The following is a 19,635-nucleotide window of genomic DNA, read 5'->3' on the forward strand; positions in this document are numbered from 1 at the left end:
AAAGTTCTACAAGGGTTTACCGAGATTGAAACACAAAGATGCCCCAAAACGGCCTAGAATAAATTCATATGTGGTTTCGACGGTTTTGATATACCGCCATAGCGAAATCTTGACTTAAACTGATCCGATATAAATAGCCGTGTTGCTTTCCCGCTCATTGAAGAGATAATAATGAGCCAAGCCAACGCTAATTCGAGCGAGAGCTCCGCAATCGCAAAATGGTGGCAAGATGTTTGCCGCTCCCTTACATTCCCAATATGTATGCGTACTATAAAGGCAACGGTGGCACTTGTCATTTCCACTATAATTGCCTACCTGCCATGGACAGCGAGAACATCCAAACTCTATAGTGCAATGCCCGTCGGCACGAGTAAGTGTCCCTGTTGAGAGAGAATAAAGGTTAAGGTAGAAAATGATCCCCGTCTCATTTATTATTCATAGTGATATGCTTTATTGGCGACTCGTTCGGGGTGCAGTTAGTAATTTTAATTATCAGTCTGTTCTCCATCGGGCTCGGGCTCGCGTTCTCCGCGGCCGGAATGGCGGCCGTAACCAAATTTAATTCATACAATATCCGCAAAGGAAACCAAGGAGGAAGGGGTATAGCCATAGCATTTCTGGCTGTCATTATCTTTTTTTCCAATTATCTCAAAGCCTATGGCCGTGAGTACACACCAATATTCGGGACGCTTGTTTGGTATAGTGCTAATTCTCGGTGGTCAATAGCCCAATATAGAGTTATATCCATTTTAGTGATTCTCATGGCCATACCCATGTTTATTGCATCTATCGATGTACCCTCTTTCGGGCGCGTCACCTTTCTTTTCGGCTATGCTGCCTATCCAATTCTAATCGGATATGGAGTAGGGGTGGCCGTCAACTGGCTCATCCTGCCGGAATCCGCGACGAAGAAGCTTGGGTACCCCATGAATTTTCCCCACCATAAGATTTTTGACTAATCAAATTCGATGTTGATCTCATTTAGCCAAGATTTTATACTCTTCTTCGACGAGTTGGAAAAGTTGTTCAAGCATACCACTCACAGTTTCTTGTTGAATGATAACCCGTCACAAGGACCGGAGTGGAGAGAAATCTCATCCTCTCTTTCCAGACTTCGAGGTGAGCTTAAACTCTTTTGTTCCTCGTTACTGCCCTTGTCACTGATCAGATAAATTTAGGCAAACTTAGCATAATGAAGCAAAGCTATTTGATGGCCAAGCCTGAGATCTCTCTTGGTTATTTGCACTCGACAGATTATGCCATCTTTATTAAGCCTGTAGAGTTTTTATGCAACCATGGGGCAAGTTTGGCCTTAACCATAGAGGTGATGCTTGGATTTTTCCCGTTCTCTCTATCTTTCATTACTCAGACTCCACCTTTTTTTTATTTTAGAACAAGGGCATTCTGATGGGAACTCGTCAGACAAATGCGCGGAGGCATTCTCAAACTATGCATCTTAGTAGGAATAGCACGGAAAACGCCGCACCCATTTCTGATACGAGCAATCCTGCTCAACTTGTGTTTCGGAGGCCATTGATTAATCAAGCCGGCTTTCCAGATTTTGCATTTGGAGACAACTTTCAGGAAGTTTTGAGTATGGTCCGTGTCCCGATTGAAGAACTTGCCGTCGCCTGTTGTGACAGTATGTACCAACTGAAGATGCGATTATGCATCGACTATAAGCTAGAAGACCCTAGAAAGTTCGTACGCTCTCTGACTGAGCAGGAAAAGGCGACAATAAACACGTCAATATGGAGCACGTTAGCGTTCTGGAAACCGAAAGCCCCACTAAATTCTTTGCCGAACCCCAACATTCAGAACTGTTATAGACAGCTCAAAAATGCGATTACGCAGTTTGACGCGCAGGAGGCGGAGGCTCTCCGGATTTATGAGGGTATAAAGTTTGGCCAAAATGTGGAGGTGTTACTTATCTTCTTCTACATGGCGTCTATGCGGGAATTGGCTCGCGATCTGCTTGAGGTGGTAAAAGGAATAGAGAGATTGCAAAAGAGTAGAGGAACGAGATATTCTCCTTCCCCGCTGGATAATGTTGAAAATGGACTTGGTGCCGGCTCTGTAGCCCCGACCAAGCAGCCAAAGAAGAGGTTGTTTTTCCCAGGATTTTCTGGTGTGCGGCTTGATGGATCAGAAGCTAGTAAATTTCTTGGAATACTCTTTTCTGGCTTTATATTTTCTTATAAATTGGTTGTACTCTTATTTTCAACTTAGGGGTTTACGATGACTATACTTTTTTTTCACAGCAGCAAGGTTCGGAAAAGAGCGAGAATTCACTCGGAGAAACCCCCACAAGAAACGTTCAAAGCACCAAACCCACATTTCGTGAGAGGCTCGTTGCTTTCGGTCGTTTTCTCCGTAGCCGAGATTTTCTTTTTGCCATTAAATGCACCGTCGGATCGCTCGCATTGTTGTGTCCCGGATTTATCAATTCGAGTAGAGGCTGGTACAATTATTACCATGGCATTTGGGCGGTATTTGCCTATGTGGTGGTTTTGACCTCACCCTACATGGGAGATACTATGCTCGGTGGGATTGGCCGCATATTAGCCACTTTGCTAGGCTGTGTGTGGGCCATGGTCACGTTCTACGCAGGAAATGGAAGTCCCGCTGTCAATCTTGTACTAGGGCTCGTGCTAAGTATGTAATCAATTTTACTTCAGGTCGGGTTTGCCCGAATTAAGCTATTCTATGACTAGTGATTCCTGTGAACTTTTATGGTGTTCAAAATATGCAATATGCGAGCTATCAGATCTTGGCTCTCGCCACGTTTACTGGTGTAATTCTCACTCAGCACCACCAACCGTATCCTGAGGGTGTATGGCTGATGGCTTTAATTCGGGCTGGTGTATATGCGATAGGAATTGTAGCCGGCTACATAGTCAACACACTGTGGTGGCCTTGCTATTCAAGGTAGCATTGATATTTTTATGTTTGTTTGAAACGGTTGGCATAATAGGTCCAATTTTCTTCCAGGGAAGAGTTACGAAAACTCCTTGGCCAACATTTGATTGACTTGGGCTCATTTTATTCTACCTATGTCCTTAATTTCATGTACGGCGAGATTAAGTTGGAATCGACCGAGACCGAAAAAGAAATATTTAGGCAGTTGCAGAATGTGTCCCAAGCGCGCATGCTACTAGGAATGAGTGCCTTTGAGCCTAGAATCAAGGGCCATTTTCCATCTGAGACTTATCAGGAGATTATCAATCTCTCCCAAGATATATTAGACCGGTTCGTTTCTATACATAGGGTGTCTGAGAGCGTTCACCCGCTCATTCCAACGACCTCGTTTGAGATAGTTAACCCATATCGCCGTAATCTTGTAAGTTTGTTTTCTTCTTAGGAAAAAGGGGAAGGGAGATTCGAGAAGGGGTATCAGAAGATGAAATCTACAGATAAAATAACAATACGGTCTTTTCAACTAGAATTATGCGGTTATTCTCTCGTTCCATATCCTGGGGACCTCGCTCAAGACCAAGGTGAGTGGATCTCGTCCCTACCCTTCAATTTACCCTATATTTAGATCTCATCTTTTTAGACACCTTTACCACCCATCTTTCCTTTCGCACGAGTCTATCTCTATCACATCCTACAAGGCACTCGCAAACTTGATTGTCAGGCACCTCCAGATACATTCTATAGGCGGCTCTTCTGGTATGCGTGTGGCGCATCCATAGGAATAATTTTGGATCGAGTCGAATCCCTTCATGAAATCGTCAAGACATTAATGGGGGAAAATGAACTCATCAAAGCTTCACATGAACCTTTTAATCCGGTGATCGGGACCCAGAAAAAGAGGGAACACAAGGAGGAGCCCAGCCAGGACGAACAAGTTTCCAATTCCGAAGGGTCGCCGAAGAGAAAATCGTTAACTCGTAAATTAACATTGGGTAATGACTACAGAGTGACCACTTTAATAGAAGAATTGCAAACCGACTTGGAGCGCATACTACACGAAGAATTATGAATTTTTTATTATTAATGTTATTTAATTTGTCGTTCTTATGAATTGTATATATTTATTTATTTCGTTTATCTATTTCATCGACTCCCCAGTTTTCTTAATCTTGATGACTGTAGCATTGGAGGAGGACATAAAAATGCTCTCAATAAGAGTATTATTGCAATGTAGGAAAGGATTAGCAATGTAGCAGGAGATAATCGATAAATCAGCAGAGTTATAAAGTCCACAAATTCATCTCAGAGGGACGGCTTTATGCCTTGATGCCATACGTGTTTCTATACTCAATCATCTTTTCTAAATGCTCCTCATACCCGCCAGCCTCTTTCATGTATTCCATGATATCACTCATGGCCACAATAGACTTGACCTGGACGTTGTAGTCTCTCTGAACTTCCTGGATGGCACTCAACTCTCCCTGGCCACGTTCTTGACGGTCGAGGCAGACCAGAACTCCGGAAAGTGTTGCCTTTTCATCCTCCAACACCCGCATCGATTCTCGGATAGCCGTTCCCGCGGTGATGACGTCGTCCACCACCACCACCCGCTTCCCCTTCATCGCCGCTCCAACAACGGAGCCACCCTCGCCATGATCTTTCTTTTCTTTACGATTAAAGGCAAAGGGGATGTCCTCGTTTTCGGAAGAAGCGGAAACAGCCGTGACAGCAACAATAGGAATACCCTTATAGGCCGGGCCAAAGAGTACATCATACTCGAATTTGGAATCGGCAAGTGCAGCGGCATAGAAGCGGCCTAGCGCGCCAAGGGACGAACCGGTGCTAAAGAGCCCAGCATTAAAGAAATAAGGGGAAATACGGCCAGACTTGAGGGTATAAGATCCAAATTTGAGGACATCGTTAGCGATGGCAAACTTGATGAACTCTCGTTGATAATCTTTCATCTTAGTATGCTTTGAGGGCTTCCGCGAATCGAGGGTGGAAAAGAGAGGAGTGATGAAAAGGATCGACTAACATAGCATCGAACGATTGACGTGGAAGGTACACATCTTTGTGAAACAAGCCACATGTAAACAATCCACTTAGTCGAAATTAGCAGTCATTTCCGGCTGAGATAAAATATCGCCCCACATATATACAAATCCAAAATTTCATTAAAATAAATGCGATAAATAAAAAGATGTATGAAAATATGTTAGTAGATAGCTTTTATTTTATATAATTAAATATATAAAAACCAGGCAAAAAAACATTCGAGTACGAAGCTAATATCTCTAACTCGTACTAGCAACATTTTTCTCAAGGTTTTAAAAGCAGGTGGGCGTGAGATTTGATTGACCGGGGGAAAGTGGCAAATAAAATTTACTGACCGCTACCACCTCTTTGCAATTTTAATAATAAAAAAATCCCATAATATAAAATTGCGAACATGCGAAAAGAAACCATTCTCATTACCGAAGCTGACGGGCCAATTGGTGAGTGGCCATTTCGACCCCTCCATCCTCCCTTTTTCACAATAATGCTTACAGCTCATTCCCCCATACTAATCAGGACTTGCCACCGTTCGTTGCATTCTCTCCATTCCGCACCATAACACGAGGGTGGTGTGCGGAATTATGGATCCCGAGTCAAGGGAGGCTCGAGAGCTAAATCAACTTGGCATCCCGTGTGTAGATATTCAACCAAAGGATAAAGAGCGACTGGCCCAAACTTTTGAAGGGGTGAACAGCCTGTTTATCGTGCCGAGTACCGAGGATGAAAAGATCGGACACGAAAGAGTAAGCTATTGCCAATTTTTATGGACTTTGCTTCAGAATTGTCTATCGAGGCACCACGTTTCATTGTCCATTCTCCGCTAGGCATATATCGAGGCCGCAAAACAATCTAATGTCCGCTTTGTCTTGCTTCTGTCCGTGATTTTGGCAGAAGTGCGAAAAGACATCCTTGGGCGTCAATTCTATCAGCTTGAACAATACATCCAGCAAAGCAGCTTAAATTATTGCATTCTTCGTGCGGGAGTGTATCAACAGCTGCTTCTGCTTTTCAAAAATTCGATCACCATGGACAACTGCCTGGTAGGGTGACACGCTTCCATCGCATCTCTATCGATTTTTTTTTATATTCATTTCCTCCCGGCTAACTAATATACCTTGACTCACTAGCCAATGCCCACAGGAGAAGGCCGATATGCTCCGGTTAATAAAACCGACCTTGCAAAAGCGGCAGCACACATACTGGTTCGCCCAGGCTCCCATTTCGGCAAAACTTACAATATCACCGGCCCCGATTGCCTCACTACCTCGGAGATAGTCCAGCGCATGTCCACACGATTGCACAAGAAGATCCAATTCAGGGACGAGCACCCAGAAACGGCGCGGGAACACATGGGGTCCATGCTACTGCACCAAAGCGAAGCCGAAGCGATCAAGGAGGAATTGCTGCTTGTTCGGGACGGCAAACTTAACTTTGTTAGCCCCAATTTTAAAGAAATAACCGGCGAGGAGGCAACAAGCTTGGATCGCTTTTTCCAGGAGCACTCGAGCGATTTGACGCGACTCGACCAGGCGGTGACGGTGGAAGAATAGAGGAGGATTTTTCCAGGAGCCTCAAGCCAAAAAAGTAACTATTTTGTTAGTTTTTTTAACCAAAAAAAAATCACCAAAGTCTAGCTTTGCAAAATATCTTGGTTTATTAAGTGTACATAAGGGTAATCTTAAAAAAGTTTTAACTGTTTCTTTTTTTGACCCACCATTCATTAGTTTAGCATAATAAAAAGTTGGTTCACATGTCTATTTGAAATTGTTCTTCATTTCCCGAAGTATTCGCATTGCACTTACAGGATCGCTAGTACATGTGGCGAGTTGAATGGATGGTTCGCTAGCATGCAAATTTGGTTAGAACTTTAAGCCTAAGGGCTCAGGAAGGGGCGACCATCATCGCTTACTTGACACGCATGAAAGGATTGAAGGAAAGCTCCTGTCCAATGGTCGAGGGAACCGTGATTGTTTTGTTATGGCACCATGCGATTTTGTTCACGAGCACTTCGTTTTGAGGGTCTACCGTCAAAGCAAACTTAATTCCAAGAGTGCCGTTAGCTCCATCCATTCTCAATGCATCCAGCGATACGAAGCGGGAAAAATGCCCTCTCTCCCAACCACTGCCTACCTGTAAATTTGCCCTTGTGTATTCGTGACCGCAGAAAACCCAAGTCTCTGGGGGGAGTTTCGCCAGATTCTCCACCAGATTGGTATACATGTCTTGTGCATCTCCTTCGAAGAATTTCCCACAACCACCGATAAAAAGGGTGTCCCCGCTAAACAATGCCTTCTCTTGTGTTGCGGGATCGACGACATAGTAGCAAATATGGCCACGGGTGTGGCAGGGAGTGTAATATGGAGTAATGACCAGAGATCCCATCTTAAAGTCTTCTTTGTGCTTGCAAACCTAAGGGCAAAGGCATGGGTTAAGGAGGGTACGGGAAGAGAGGTTGAAAGCCTGAATTACAAAATTGATTTCGGGAATGCGTGCATCGGCCCCGTACACAGCTAAGCCCGGCTTACGCGAAACTAGCTCGACATTTCCACCAGCATGATCTGGGTGATGGTGGGTGGTAAATATACTTGATAGTTTAGCTCCTGTCTGATTTAGAACGTGTACGACCTTTGAAGGCTCAGCAGGGTCAACCACTGCGGCTAATCGGGAAATGGTGGAAGAGACAGTTAGACTGGTAGGAGATATCAGGCCTCCCAAATAGCTGCTTACCATCATTTGTTTTTTCATCGATGATAATGTACGAGTAATTATCATGTAACACAGGCACTGGTATAATCTTCATAGCTGAGTAGACTAAATCTGGTTACTCTCCTTCAACAAATTAGACTGCAACTAAGAGGATAAAAGTACCACGCGAAGGTGAAGTGTGAAAGAGACGTAGGCGAGATGAGGCTGCGGTGTTTTGATCAAGAATTCTTTGCACAATGCGAATCATAACATCGAAGCCTTGTCAACTTGTAGAATCTCTTTAGAAACTTTCTCTTTTTCTGCTGCTCAGAAAAAAGGAACGTTGCTAGAATTGATGACGTAACATGCGTCTTAGCGCCTTGGATTAATTTCTTGGTAAAGAGATAGAATGAAATATGACTACACATGTACATAGACAGGACCCTCAGGGTAAAACAAAGATAAAATAGAGTAAAAAGCTGGACGAAGTCCCACAACAAGTTATGGATATAATGAGGAATATAAATTAAAGGCTGTGAAAGGCTCATGCCCACGTCTCTGCAAATGCATACACCAGCCCGATCATCGGCCCTTGCTCGTCGTCTGCCTGCTCCGTCTCCTTCTCGGATGCGCGCCCTCCACTCTCCTTATTCACCATTGAAATTTGTATCGAATCTGCAGGAGGGGATGCCAGATTCACAATCCCACTCAACATTCCTTTGACCTCTTCATCTGCCTCGTACATCGTATCCGCAGTCCATAGAAAAGCGTCGTGTAATAGGGAGAACACACGCGAGAGAGAGCGTGGCAGCATTTCACTCCAGCTTTCTGACCGTTTCAGCTCATGAAACCCAGCATCTTCTTCGATAATGGCCTTGCTACATTCCGACTGGTCTGAGGGTGTTACCGTACCTATGTCATCGGTCTCATCCTCACCTCCTAAATGAAACTGTGCTCTTGACTCGCCAGAGGATAGATAATTCTGGTCAAGAGATTGTGTGATTCCAGTGAGCCTGTCAGAATTTGCACATGAGGAGAGTGCTGGCAGCGAGGTGTAAGGGGGAAGCTGAATGGATTGTTTTTGGGGAATAAGCGGCTAGAATGAAAATGAGTAAGCATCAATTATCTTCGAGACCATCTTCAGGCAGTATACTGATGTAAACAGTTGGAAATACCTACCTCCTCCATTAAGAGACCAAGATGGGTTGTAGTTTTAGGGTGAGAAAAAAGCACCAAAGATGTTGGGGGACTTAACGATAAATATCCTCTGGACCACCAAATAGCCTTTGGATATGCAAATTTAAGCTTTCAAAATTCAATTTTAAAAACAAAAAAGGATTATATTATTTATTTTTTAAATAAAATCATAAATCTATCGTCCGTAGTGAAGATGAGAGGGCGTCCAGCACATCTCCTTAAGAAAAAAAAAAGTCAAGGTCCTTTGACACAATACATACAATTATAGTAAATACAAGAGAGTGAAAAGAATGCGAAATGAAAGAGGAGAACGACAAAGGTGTTAATGAAAGGTCGACTTAAAAAAAAACTTCAACTAAAGACCATTTTTTTAATACGGCGCACGTATCTTTGCACACCTCAGTGGAGTGATTTAATCGGCCCATTGCCAGCTAATGGGCACACGACCAGCGGCTTGGTCTGCAATTTGGTTGAAGGCAGACGGAGACAGATCAAGATCGCCATTGGCACAGCCAGGGCATTTATCGACAATGGTGACGGTGACTTTTCCTTTGGGCCCTGTCACCTCGGCCTTCTTGCCGCATACGGGCGCTCCGTTGTTGCCTCCGCCGTACTGTGCGACGTTCAGGGCAGCAACCATCTCGCCGTTGCTGTTGGTTTGCCCACAGGCGCCCAAGCCGACATCGTAGTAGGTTCCGTCACCATTGTAGCCGCCAGAGGAGCCTCCGCTTGGCTTTTCCTGATTCTGGGACTCCTTAGCGGCGGGAGAGGCGGCGGGGGTGGACTCAGCAGCCTTCGGGGCCTCTGGAGTAGATTCGGCAGCCTTTGTGGCCTCGGGAGTGGATTCGGCAGCCTTCGGGGCCTTGGGAGTGGTATCGGCAGCCTTTGTGGCATCGGGGGTAGCGGCAGCAGAGGTAGTATCGGAGGAATCATCCTTTTCAGCGCCAGGGCTGGGAATTACGGGGCTGGGAATAGCAGGGGTGGGGATGGTATTGGCGGCTGCACTGGGGATATTGACGTCGGCGACGTTAGGGGTGTTAAGAGGAGCAGCGGCGGCCAAGGAGAGAGCGGAGGCGACGAGAAGAAGAGTCTTGAAGTACATTTTGGGAGGAGGAGGTTGCGGTAAAGAGTTTGGAAATCGAGTTGAGAGATGGGCTCCGGTCAACGGAATAGAGTCGTTATGGGGTAGTAGAGGAGAGAGTATGGGAATTGATATAGAAGATCAACTTGTTGAAGGAGAGAGAATGGGGAGAGAATGCAAGGTTTTTATAGACGAGATTCGGACCGTGCACTTAACTGTCAAGAGTGCATATGAATGAGCATCAGTTACCCTGCATCTGCCGGCCTCTGGACGCGGGGAGGCCACGATCCACCTGAAACCCCCGCTCAGACGACACCAGGAACGATGTAAAAAAGAGTCCTCTCCTCGACCAAACAGAACCCAGATCGGAGCTAATAAAATGGAAAAAGGAAACTGTTTATCGTTAATAAAAAACGAAACAAGCAAATATTTAGATTTCAGATCGGATAAGCCACCACCGCTGTTTTATCAGTCGGGAGCTGATCGAATCGGAACTGTCGTTGGGTGGAGAGACTAATGAAATCGCTAGGTGCGGGAACTGAGCTCCAACAATGAAAATTCCTCCTTTTTAGGGAGGGACCGTTCTGGCGGCCACGCTCATTTAGCTATCTCCGAACATTCTGACTCTAGCGAATCGAGTTGGTCAGGTTTACTGGGGAGAGGGAAAGAGGAAGGAGAGATGCGGGTAACCACAGCAGCAATTCGGATCAAGTTCGAAACGCAGAGTGGAAAGATTGCAAGAGTCGAGTCGTGAGCAATAGAATCCCCCGCTTGTTCCCCTGAGCCAAGGAACGGCCGCTTCCCCCTCCCCTTCCAAGCTAACAAATCTAGGCATTATTGGATATTCATTCCCGCTTACTTTGCAAAAAAAAAAAGAGAAACCTTTCCAAAGCATTGGTATTTTTGAGATTGTCTTCCGGCCGTCATATGCATCATCAAGAGTGGGATTCCCCTGACTAGCTTGATAAGCATTCATTTGTCTAATTGGAGACTTCTTCCTCAAGTTTGCATGGGGAGGAGATGCTTTTTTTTTGGAGATTACGCAAGTTCTCTGATGAAAACCTGGCATCCATGGGAATGGGAATAAGCGTGCTGGCCCATATGAATATTTCAGACTAGTATATATGCATACATATGTAGGTTTTCTTAAAGTCAAACACCTACATCGAGGCCTACACATCCTTCGTCAGGGCATTTCACCCACGCGGTGTGTAGGTGTGACGATGTAGATTCCCACGTCAGGAACACGCTCGAGCACGACTCACCGCATCATTCAAAGTCCTGCAGAACCTTGGAGCTGCAATCGAGAGCCGCCCTGCGAGGGAGGATACTCATGACCAATTCAGACTTCGAACTCTCTCAACCTTGTCTTCCTATCATTTGACTCATTCACTTTGCTATTCTAGAGGTGCTGTATAGTGTCGTGTCAATGATACAAGGCAATATATTGAAGAAAGGGATACAAATGTAATGTCATCGAGTAATTGGCCCAATATGTGAAATGGTCACAAAAATGGCAGTCTTCATACTGTTTAATACTAGTGTATTTTCCTTCTTCAGTCTATCCCTTCTGACAGATCGGCTCTACCTCTTCCTTAGTGCTCCCACCAGGACAGTTTCAAGCAGGTTTTCAGCTGTTTCGACACATAAGATATATTTCTTGGGAATACGCGTAGCAAGTATTCGTATAGACAAGAGACTTGAATCCAATTCCTTTTTTTTTCCTCCTCTCAAGCTACTCTTGCCCTCATAGTTGAATAAGAAAATGAAATCTACCAATTGAGAGAGCATACAGATTTTTGACCAATCTTGAACTCTCACCAGATTTTGCTAGAGTTTGACGTTGTCGAGTGCTAAATTTCTTTGTTACAGACAATAAAAAACGAAGGTCAGAGGTTTTCACATTATGTTGGTCCAATTCCGTCTACTTCCACCCTCCCACTTTGAACCACCTCCTACCGGTATCTTCAACTACTAAAATGGACGGCTTTCAAGTGTAGAACGCAACCCATCACTTGGAATGCAATCACGGAGGTATAATTGGATACAGGGCAGTGTCTAGGCACGCTTTCTTTTCTTGAACAGAGGTCCCGATTCAAAGGTCGCTCTACAGTATTAAGTAATGAATATTACTAGGAAAAACATTAAAGTTGCTGCTCAATTCCACGTAACCAATCCCAGCTTGGCTCCCTCAATAAATCAAGAACATGTGTAAGACTCTTGCCAACAAAGTCCTATTGGGTACCGTAATTGTTACGGTTTTGATTGGCGCGCCACTTGGAATTGAAATCGATTTGAAGTGGATATTTTCACCTGGTATTGTCAAGCTGACATAGAAGACTATAGAGAGAAGTAAATGTACAGAGGCAGGTATAGAAAAGCATTTCGCAAAGAAATTTCGCACTTTGACAATTAAACAGAGAGGAAGAAAAAAAATGTTCAGATAATTCCGCAACCTCAAACAAAAAAGAATAACGAGATACTCTAACAAACATGCAAGTGAAATAAATACTAGTTTCCCGTGGTTCCCAAACCCATTGACAGACGTACAACCTCCTCTCTCCCAAATAAACAAGTGGTTGATGTGAAAACGGTATGAAAGCAAGCAATATACTCCCTATTTTGCATCCCCTCGCGCTCACCTATGGGTTCCTGCTCGAAGTCGGCGGATGTACTGACTAATCTTTTTGCAGTATGGGGTCTGACTTAGAGTCGGAAGAAATGGCTCGATAGTTCCAATCAACTATTAATGAAATTCAAACGGTTATCCATCTTTTGGCACAAGATGCATTGGGGTGGGGGTGAAGGGCCTACTTTTTCACGAAGTGCCTTGTCGGCAAACTTCAGAGCGGTGAGTACAACATAGTTTCCGTACGGATCACACAACATACATTCGAGTTGAGAGCGATTGAAGAGCTCGCTGATGAGCCTGCGACGTGACTCATCGCTTGCGCGCTCAATACACTAACATCTCCTTTGAATTAAAAATCAAATGAACCACTCACATTGGAATGAATCGACCACATACCTTCTCAATCGCGTTCGAACTAAACTTTTGCATCCCGAACCGACACACTTTGCCGAAAAATTGCCGTATAAGCATCTCCGAGTATTGCGGGTAGTTGAGTTCAACAATATATTGGATAAGAAAGTTGCCGTTCTTATCCTGGATCAGCGCGTGTGCGTGAATGATGGCCTCCATGAAGAGTTGCGCCTAAAAATGTCGAAATGGGGTTAAGTGGTGGGGACATCACTAGTGCAAGGAATAAAAATTTTATTGCAGTCTACCTTTTGCTCCGAAGAAGCATAGCGAATGCAGTGCTGGAACACAATGCAGCCGTCGCGGTTCGTGGCCAACTCGATGCATCTCTGACAAAGGATATCGTATACAAACTGTTTATCTGGGGGCGCTCTTGATTCGACCCACTGCCGAATTACATGGTTGCCCTGTGGGTGCTGGGTATTAACAATGAGATCAATATTAGGCAGACAATTCTTAGAATCTCTATATACTTTAATCAGCTGAGCGGTATGATTGCTGATGGCTTTACTAAGGATTTGTATCTATAAGGTAAAGTAGTGTCAATCGGGGTATGCTCCTAGACTCAGAAAAAAATATATAATTAAAAGTACATGTTGAGGTATTGATATCTGCTTGATCAGCTTGATCAGGGCCTTGCTTCCGTTCCTGTTGGTCGCAACATCAAGTATCTCACCCGCGACTGACTCCAGCAATACTGTCCGTTGCTCGTCGTTGGCTAGTGTGAAGAGTTTCTCGCACTCAACTGAACCCAATTCGTCTGCAGCGGTACATGTATAAATTCGTAAATTTAGTTTAGATATTTAGAGTTGTAGAACTTGCCCGTAATCTTTTTAGAGAACTGTTGTCCCATCTCATTGCACCCCGTCTCAATATTAACGGAGTCATCTTGAAGTTTCGGTAAATAATCCTCTCCTTTCCCGCCAAAGGAGCTGAAAACCTCTACTCGTTCGTGCGAAACGAACCAATTTTCTAGCACAAGAGTCAGCCTATGAAGGAAGTGATTTTAAACATTGAGCCTTGATGGTCATCCTTTACCTTCTTCACTAGACCGCTTCTCCTGTTGGTGTTGGATGGATCCCTTCGCAAAACCAGCCATACTACCCTTTATGTTTGGCAGATCGGCTTCTGTTCCGACAACGTAGCCAGCACCTTTTTCAATATTGCCTCGTAGGAATCTCCCCTCGTTGCTGATCGACTCATCTCTTTGCCCATGAACTTGGAAAAACGGCAGGCTGCAAATGGGTCTCCGGTGTCCTGTGCCCATGACCGGGCTGGACAGCATGCTTTGCTGACCTTGGTCACCAGAATATATTTGTGGAACGGCTCCTACTACTCCTCTATTGGAGTTGCTTATCTCCATATCCGCAAAAACCTCGCTCAATTCGCGGTTAGTTTGTGCCGGATACATCATTTGCTCTCTGGAATTTTGCAGCGAAAAATCACCAGAGGGAAGTAGACTGGGCGGCAATATTAATGGCGGAGCAATCACTGGCATCCTCATCGATATTCTTCCGGGACTGGTCGCGCCCGCAGCTGTTCTGGCCAGGAAATTTTCGTGCATCACCACTTGGGGTGGGACGGCATTGGCGACGCCTGTTCCCAGATTCGTTGAGATTGGCTGGCTCACTTGTATTGAATTAGGAGGGTAATATGATTCCCTAAAGAAAGTGGTGTCATATGGCTCGTTGCCACTTAAGTAGTAACGGCTTTTGTCTTCGCTTAGAGCGGTAGGCCCCCAATCCGTGCCGGTGGAATATTGGTGGGCAAGATTAGCCTCATTTAGACCAGGTAAAGCGGAGGAGCAATGGGTAGACGCGCTGTTAAAGACGTGCTGGTTGAACTCGACGCGCCGAGTTTCTTTCTGTGTGGTGCGCACAAAACAGTTGTCACATGTATCGTGCTGGGCATTCGGCATACAGGCGCGCAACTTGTTGGGCTCTGGATGCATTTTCTTAGGGTTGGAGCAATGATTTTTTGAGTAGAATATATGCGCGGTTACAAGAGAATTAGAACAGGAGAACAACAGTGGATGAGAGGGAGGAAGAGAAAAAGAGGGCAAGAAAAATGGAGGGCAACAAGCGGAATGTGAGCACTTTTAGCACGATTCCAACTTTCATTGAATCTTTGCTGAAGTGGGCAGAAAGATAAAGAAACCTGCCTGGAGGGGTAAGCCCCACAGGTCGTATAGTGGTACGGAGCAGCTTTTTTTTTTCGGAAAACTTGTCAACGTCGTTAACGGCTCCCCCTCAGTAAATCGCCTCTGAAATCGAACTCCCCTGTGGCGTAGCCATTTGTGGCCTGTCAAAAGTGTCAAATATTATCTGGCTAGGAAAATCACACCTTTTATTTCATGGAGCCTTCACTGCTCGGAAAAGGGAAAAAATAAAGGAATAATAAAAAGGCCACAAAGTGCTTAAGCTTATAACTAGACCTAAACAAACATAGGGAATTCAAACAAAATATGACAATATATTCCCTAATGATCACCTAATCTGCGCGTCGAAAAATATAGTGAAAGAGTATTTCTCGCCCATCGATTGTCTACAGAAGTAACGAGCCAACCACCCCGGCAAGTAGCCCCATTGCTACTCCTGCACGGGAGCCTGCTTCACCCGTCTTATTCCCTTTCAATTCTAGATAGGGGGCGTTGTCGCCGATGCACTGAGGAACCGTCATCATTTTGAGTTGGTTCTGCTGAGCAAGGGGCAGAATATGGTTGATCGCAAGGTCTACGGCTTGGCTGTAGAGATCGTGTTCCAGGACAATGAAGCCGGTGTTCATTTGCTGGATTTTAGGAAGCCATTGCTTGAAGTTGTTGAGTGCTTGATCGGGTGTGATCTGATTGCTTGCAATTTGCCAGTCCTATAAAAAAAAGAAATCTTTAGTATAATTAAACTGCATTGCAGCAGGATGGGCTAATTCCGACCTGAGTATCGAAACCCTGGGTCCAGATCACCGTCTTGTATCCTAACTGTTTTACGATTGCGCGCACCCGATCATCGTAGTCTCCGTATGGTGGGCGGAAATAGATGGGAGTCACTCCTATTGCGTCTTTGATCGCCTTCTCGGTCCACTTGATCTCGGCGACAATCTCCTCGTTGGAGAGGGAGGTCATGGAGCTGTGCGACCAGGTGTGAACGCTATGAAGTGAAGAGATTAGTTGGGGTGTGGAGGGGTGAGCTTGAATGCTAAGTATGAGATAGTTACGCGATATGATGTCCGTCGGCATATTCTCGTCTTAGGAGGTCTGGGTTTTGGATAACACGCGATCCCACTACAAACATGGTTGCTTTGATATTGTTTTGCTTCATATAGTCGAGCAGAGGAACGGAATTTTGCGAAGGGCCGTCATCATACCTAGCGAATGAAGCATATTGAGCAACTCACATGGAGTCTTTTAGTAACAATGCATATACTCACGTTAGTCCCCACTGCATTTTCTGGGGACACGTCTCAACATCCTCCGGCCGTGTGCACTTTTGACACGTCCACCAGCATGCATTTGGATCTATGGTCGAGGTAGCACATTCTCCCTTGTTGGATCGTGGCAAATTGGGAACTTTAGAAAAATCGACCAGCTTGAGCCACTGCTGAACCTCTGGCGAATTCACGGGGGGAACTTGGTCAGGAGGGGGGTAGTTTGCGGTTCCTCCTGCCGGTGCATTGGGGGTTTGTGGAGTGGCGGTACTGCCAGCAGCAGGGCCACTGGTCGTTGCTAATTGCGCTAGGGCAGGCACATTTTCATATGCATTGACACTGCCGGCGAGGAATGCGAATGTTAAGAGGGCAATGATTTTTGACATTGGATGGTGCATGGGGTTGTCTGATATTTTTAGAGACGAGAAAATAAAAATAAACACCTTCAAGAGTATAAAGTTCAAATAGCCATAAAAGAAGAAGTTAGGGAATGGGTCAAGGAACCAGATAGAATGGGAAAAATGATCCTAAAAATATGTATTAGAGTCTGGGACCCAGTTCTAATTTTCAAATTACGAGCGTAGATCCGAAACAAATTTACGTCAGGTATGGATTCAATATATTTCGTTCTCGTCAAGGACTAATCGGGTTTTGTCCTAATAACCTTCATTTCAAACAGAGTTAAGTAGAGGAGCACGTCAACCTCACCAAACTTGCCCTCAACTTTGGAGGAGGAGGGGGTCAGTGTATAGAACACCTCGCACAACAGAATCTAAAATAGAGAGAAATTCTTTTTACTATCAACAATTCACTATGCTTAGCGAATATACCTTTCACTCAATAAAAAAGGAAAAGAAATTAAAATGAGAAATGCCAGCTTGTGGGCCGTTTGCGCCAAATAACTATGACTCAAATAGAAGAGCTTAATGGAAGGGGATTGACAAAGGGGGAACATAAAGAGACTCGAAAATGAATAGAAGTCAAGCACAACATTTACTCTTTCATCGGATGTGTGTGGAAATTTCAAAGACCGAATCTCGCATTATATATGGGCGGGGGAACAAAGTCGGCAGCGATCTGTTTGCCGCCAAACCAACGCCCATTAAAGACATTTAGGGCCTTCTGTGCAGATGTAGCGGTGTCGTATTTAATAAACACTTGCCCCTACATTATCAAAGAAGATAATGAGCTCAAGCACTTCACCAAAAAAAAACCAGAAAAGATAATTACCATTGCGTCCTGCTCTATATGAACATGCAATACCACACCATAATTGCCTGCTTCTGATCTAACTTCATCCTCTAGATCTTTCACCCAGTTAGGATCAGTTTCCCTACCAGAGAAGAAAGAGAAGTTAGTAACAAGCATACAACACCTCGAGAAGACTACTCACTCTTCTGGGTTATACATGTTTTTCATCACAATACATTGAGTAGGCCCAATGGGAACGACAGCAGGAGAGGCTGGTTTTGCAATGGGGGGAGGAACGGGCGACAGGGGCTTCTGCTGAGCTGGCACTCCAAAGTCTTCCCCCCGATTGGCCGCCAGTTTTTGCATCAGAGCAACTCGTGATTGCGCTGTCAAGTTGAAGCCTCTTCCTTCGCGATCATCATCAAGATTTGCTTCGACATTGCTGCCAGCATCAGTTGATTTTTCAGATACAAGCCCAATTCGCAACTAAGAAAGACAATCAGTTACTCAAGTGCTTAGTGTGGTGGGTATCAAAGGTGAAGAGACATACCTGCATTCCTCCTATTTCGAATCCATTCATTGCTTCCATAGCTTGTGCAGCATGTTTGTTATCTTTGTACCTATTCAGACAAAATAAACATAATTAGAGGAGAGGCAGCAAGGTGAAAGATCAAGGAATGATACGAACTGCACAAAAGCGTATCCCTTGGATTGGCCAGTGATCGGATCTTTATGCAGATTGACAAAATCTAGCTCGCCAAAAGGCTCAAAAAGCTCACGTAAGTCATTTTCAGAAAGGCTATAATGAATCGAGCCAACGAAAAGCCTTTGTGGGATACCACCTGAACCATTCTTGGCGCTAAATATACAAAAGAAAGTTAGAGATGGATCGGTTTGATCGGAAGCAGCTCCACTTACTAGTAGGCTGGGTTATGCATCATTGCTTGACGATTCTTCTCGGCTTCCGGAAGTTGAATAATGATGGGCACTCCCAGTAGCTTTTGACCATTCATTTGAAGTGCTTTAGCAACAGAGGATTCTTCAGAAAATTCAACATACCCGACGCTAAAATCACGAGAGGAAGGGGAGGAGAATAATAAGAAACCGTTAGTAAAAAGGTAAACACCAGTACAGTGTAGGTAGCATTTACCCCTTAGATCTACGCGAGTGTCTATCATGGATGATTTGGGCATCGCGAACCTTGCCTACACTTTCAAAGAAATCAATAAGTTCATGCTCCTTTAGCCGTGCGGCCAATTGCATCACAAGGATTGTGCGTCTTTCACGTTCCTCTGGTGGAGGTGAAGGAGTGCGAGTCTTATTGCGAGACCTGTATCATAACCAAAAGTTATCCCTCATTAATATACCAAAAGAAAACCCCGGGTGGCTACCGGTTGATAACTGCTCACCTTCTATTTCTTTCCTCTCGAGGGGGACTACGACTTCTTTCCCGTTCTCTCACTCTATCTGATTCATCACGGTGACGATGTCGCCGAGATCTGCTGCGGCTACGGCTGCGACTGCGGCTCCGACGGTATCTGTCTCGAGATGACCGGCGACGTCTATACCTATCCCTAGACCGATGACGTGAGCGAGATCTGTGTCTCGAACGAGACCTGTGAGACCTACGAGTTCTTGAACGGGAACGGGAACGGTGTCTTGAAGAGCGAGAACGAGAAGAGTCACGATCACGTTCATCTTTTGATCTAAAAAAATAAAGATGCGACATTAATAAAAAGTCCACTATCCAATAAGCTAATTCCACAGGCTTTACTTTTTCTCAACCGTCCCATTGTGTCCGTTTTGCTCACCCGAATGACTACTCATTTGCTCAGTAACTGGTCCAGCATCCTAAATTGGAGGTAGATTGCTAAGAATGCAGTCCAAGGGCCCATAATCAGAGAAAAATCACACATACCATCTTAGCGGACTGCTTGAAAGGGGCTTCAAGGAGAGCTTCAACGTCCATATCAGCCATTTTATTACAAAAAAGTGGGTTCAGATGACTTCCTGCAGATAGAAATTTATTATTTTCAAGAATATAGGAGTG

At 44.8% G+C, this 19,635-nt stretch overlaps 9 protein-coding genes across 9 annotated transcripts; 2 read left to right on the plus strand and 7 right to left on the minus strand.

Moving 5' to 3' along the window:
* Positions 1–171: 171 nt before the first annotated feature.
* VTP21DRAFT_9492 (uncharacterized protein) lies at positions 172–3,985 on the plus strand (the record flags this gene model as incomplete). Its single annotated transcript, XM_069400454.1, has 10 exons — positions 172–370; positions 442–919; positions 986–1,119; positions 1,179–1,324; positions 1,393–2,155; positions 2,230–2,655; positions 2,715–2,928; positions 2,992–3,340; positions 3,444–3,497; positions 3,557–3,985. 10 exons carry the CDS (start codon positions 172–174, stop codon positions 3,983–3,985), a joined length of 3,192 nt encoding a protein of 1,063 aa, XP_069254379.1.
* Positions 3,986–4,232: 247 nt separating this feature from the next.
* VTP21DRAFT_9493 (uncharacterized protein) lies at positions 4,233–4,880 on the minus strand (the record flags this gene model as incomplete). Its single annotated transcript, XM_069400455.1, has 1 exon — positions 4,233–4,880. The coding sequence occupies one exon, from the start codon at positions 4,878–4,880 to the stop codon at positions 4,233–4,235; it is 648 nt and encodes a 215-aa protein (XP_069254380.1).
* A 485-nt stretch (positions 4,881–5,365) lies between these two features.
* VTP21DRAFT_9494 (uncharacterized protein) lies at positions 5,366–6,521 on the plus strand (the record flags this gene model as incomplete). Its single annotated transcript, XM_069400456.1, has 4 exons — positions 5,366–5,411; positions 5,488–5,714; positions 5,796–6,011; positions 6,099–6,521. 4 exons carry the CDS (start codon positions 5,366–5,368, stop codon positions 6,519–6,521), a joined length of 912 nt encoding a protein of 303 aa, XP_069254381.1.
* Positions 6,522–6,725: 204 nt separating this feature from the next.
* Positions 6,726–7,924, minus strand: VTP21DRAFT_9495 (uncharacterized protein; the record flags this gene model as incomplete). Its single annotated transcript, XM_069400457.1, has 6 exons — positions 6,726–6,813; positions 6,881–7,008; positions 7,102–7,380; positions 7,441–7,628; positions 7,699–7,773; positions 7,840–7,924. The coding sequence occupies 6 exons, from the start codon at positions 7,922–7,924 to the stop codon at positions 6,726–6,728; spliced, it is 843 nt and encodes a 280-aa protein (XP_069254382.1).
* A 276-nt stretch (positions 7,925–8,200) lies between these two features.
* On the minus strand, positions 8,201–8,844 carry VTP21DRAFT_9496 (uncharacterized protein; the record flags this gene model as incomplete). Its single annotated transcript, XM_069400458.1, has 2 exons — positions 8,201–8,752; positions 8,836–8,844. 2 exons carry the CDS (start codon positions 8,842–8,844, stop codon positions 8,201–8,203), a joined length of 561 nt encoding a protein of 186 aa, XP_069254383.1.
* A 421-nt stretch (positions 8,845–9,265) lies between these two features.
* On the minus strand, positions 9,266–9,955 carry VTP21DRAFT_9497 (uncharacterized protein; the record flags this gene model as incomplete). The annotated part of the gene is made up of 1 exon (XM_069400459.1): positions 9,266–9,955. One exon carries the CDS (start codon positions 9,953–9,955, stop codon positions 9,266–9,268), a length of 690 nt encoding a protein of 229 aa, XP_069254384.1.
* Positions 9,956–12,572: 2,617 nt separating this feature from the next.
* Positions 12,573–14,925, minus strand: VTP21DRAFT_9498 (uncharacterized protein; the record flags this gene model as incomplete). The annotated part of the gene is made up of 8 exons (XM_069400460.1): positions 12,573–12,677; positions 12,749–12,898; positions 12,963–13,148; positions 13,223–13,381; positions 13,448–13,498; positions 13,568–13,734; positions 13,797–13,946; positions 14,013–14,925. 8 exons carry the CDS (start codon positions 14,923–14,925, stop codon positions 12,573–12,575), a joined length of 1,881 nt encoding a protein of 626 aa, XP_069254385.1.
* Positions 14,926–15,518: 593 nt separating this feature from the next.
* Positions 15,519–16,792, minus strand: VTP21DRAFT_9499 (uncharacterized protein; the record flags this gene model as incomplete). The annotated part of the gene is made up of 4 exons (XM_069400461.1): positions 15,519–15,839; positions 15,904–16,117; positions 16,185–16,334; positions 16,398–16,792. The coding sequence occupies 4 exons, from the start codon at positions 16,790–16,792 to the stop codon at positions 15,519–15,521; spliced, it is 1,080 nt and encodes a 359-aa protein (XP_069254386.1).
* Positions 16,793–17,417: 625 nt separating this feature from the next.
* On the minus strand, positions 17,418–19,563 carry VTP21DRAFT_9500 (uncharacterized protein; the record flags this gene model as incomplete). Its single annotated transcript, XM_069400464.1, has 10 exons — positions 17,418–17,558; positions 17,625–17,727; positions 17,788–18,071; positions 18,136–18,205; positions 18,274–18,444; positions 18,504–18,650; positions 18,736–18,915; positions 18,995–19,291; positions 19,360–19,436; positions 19,504–19,563. 10 exons carry the CDS (start codon positions 19,561–19,563, stop codon positions 17,418–17,420), a joined length of 1,530 nt encoding a protein of 509 aa, XP_069254387.1.
* Between the last annotated feature and the right edge of the window lie 72 nt (positions 19,564–19,635).

The sequence above is a fragment of the Calcarisporiella thermophila genome, assembly GCF_041956535.1.
Source record: "Calcarisporiella thermophila strain CBS 279.70 unplaced genomic scaffold VTP21scaffold_5, whole genome shotgun sequence".
NCBI classification, from domain to species: Eukaryota; Fungi; Calcarisporiellomycota; class Calcarisporiellomycetes; order Calcarisporiellales; family Calcarisporiellaceae; genus Calcarisporiella; species Calcarisporiella thermophila.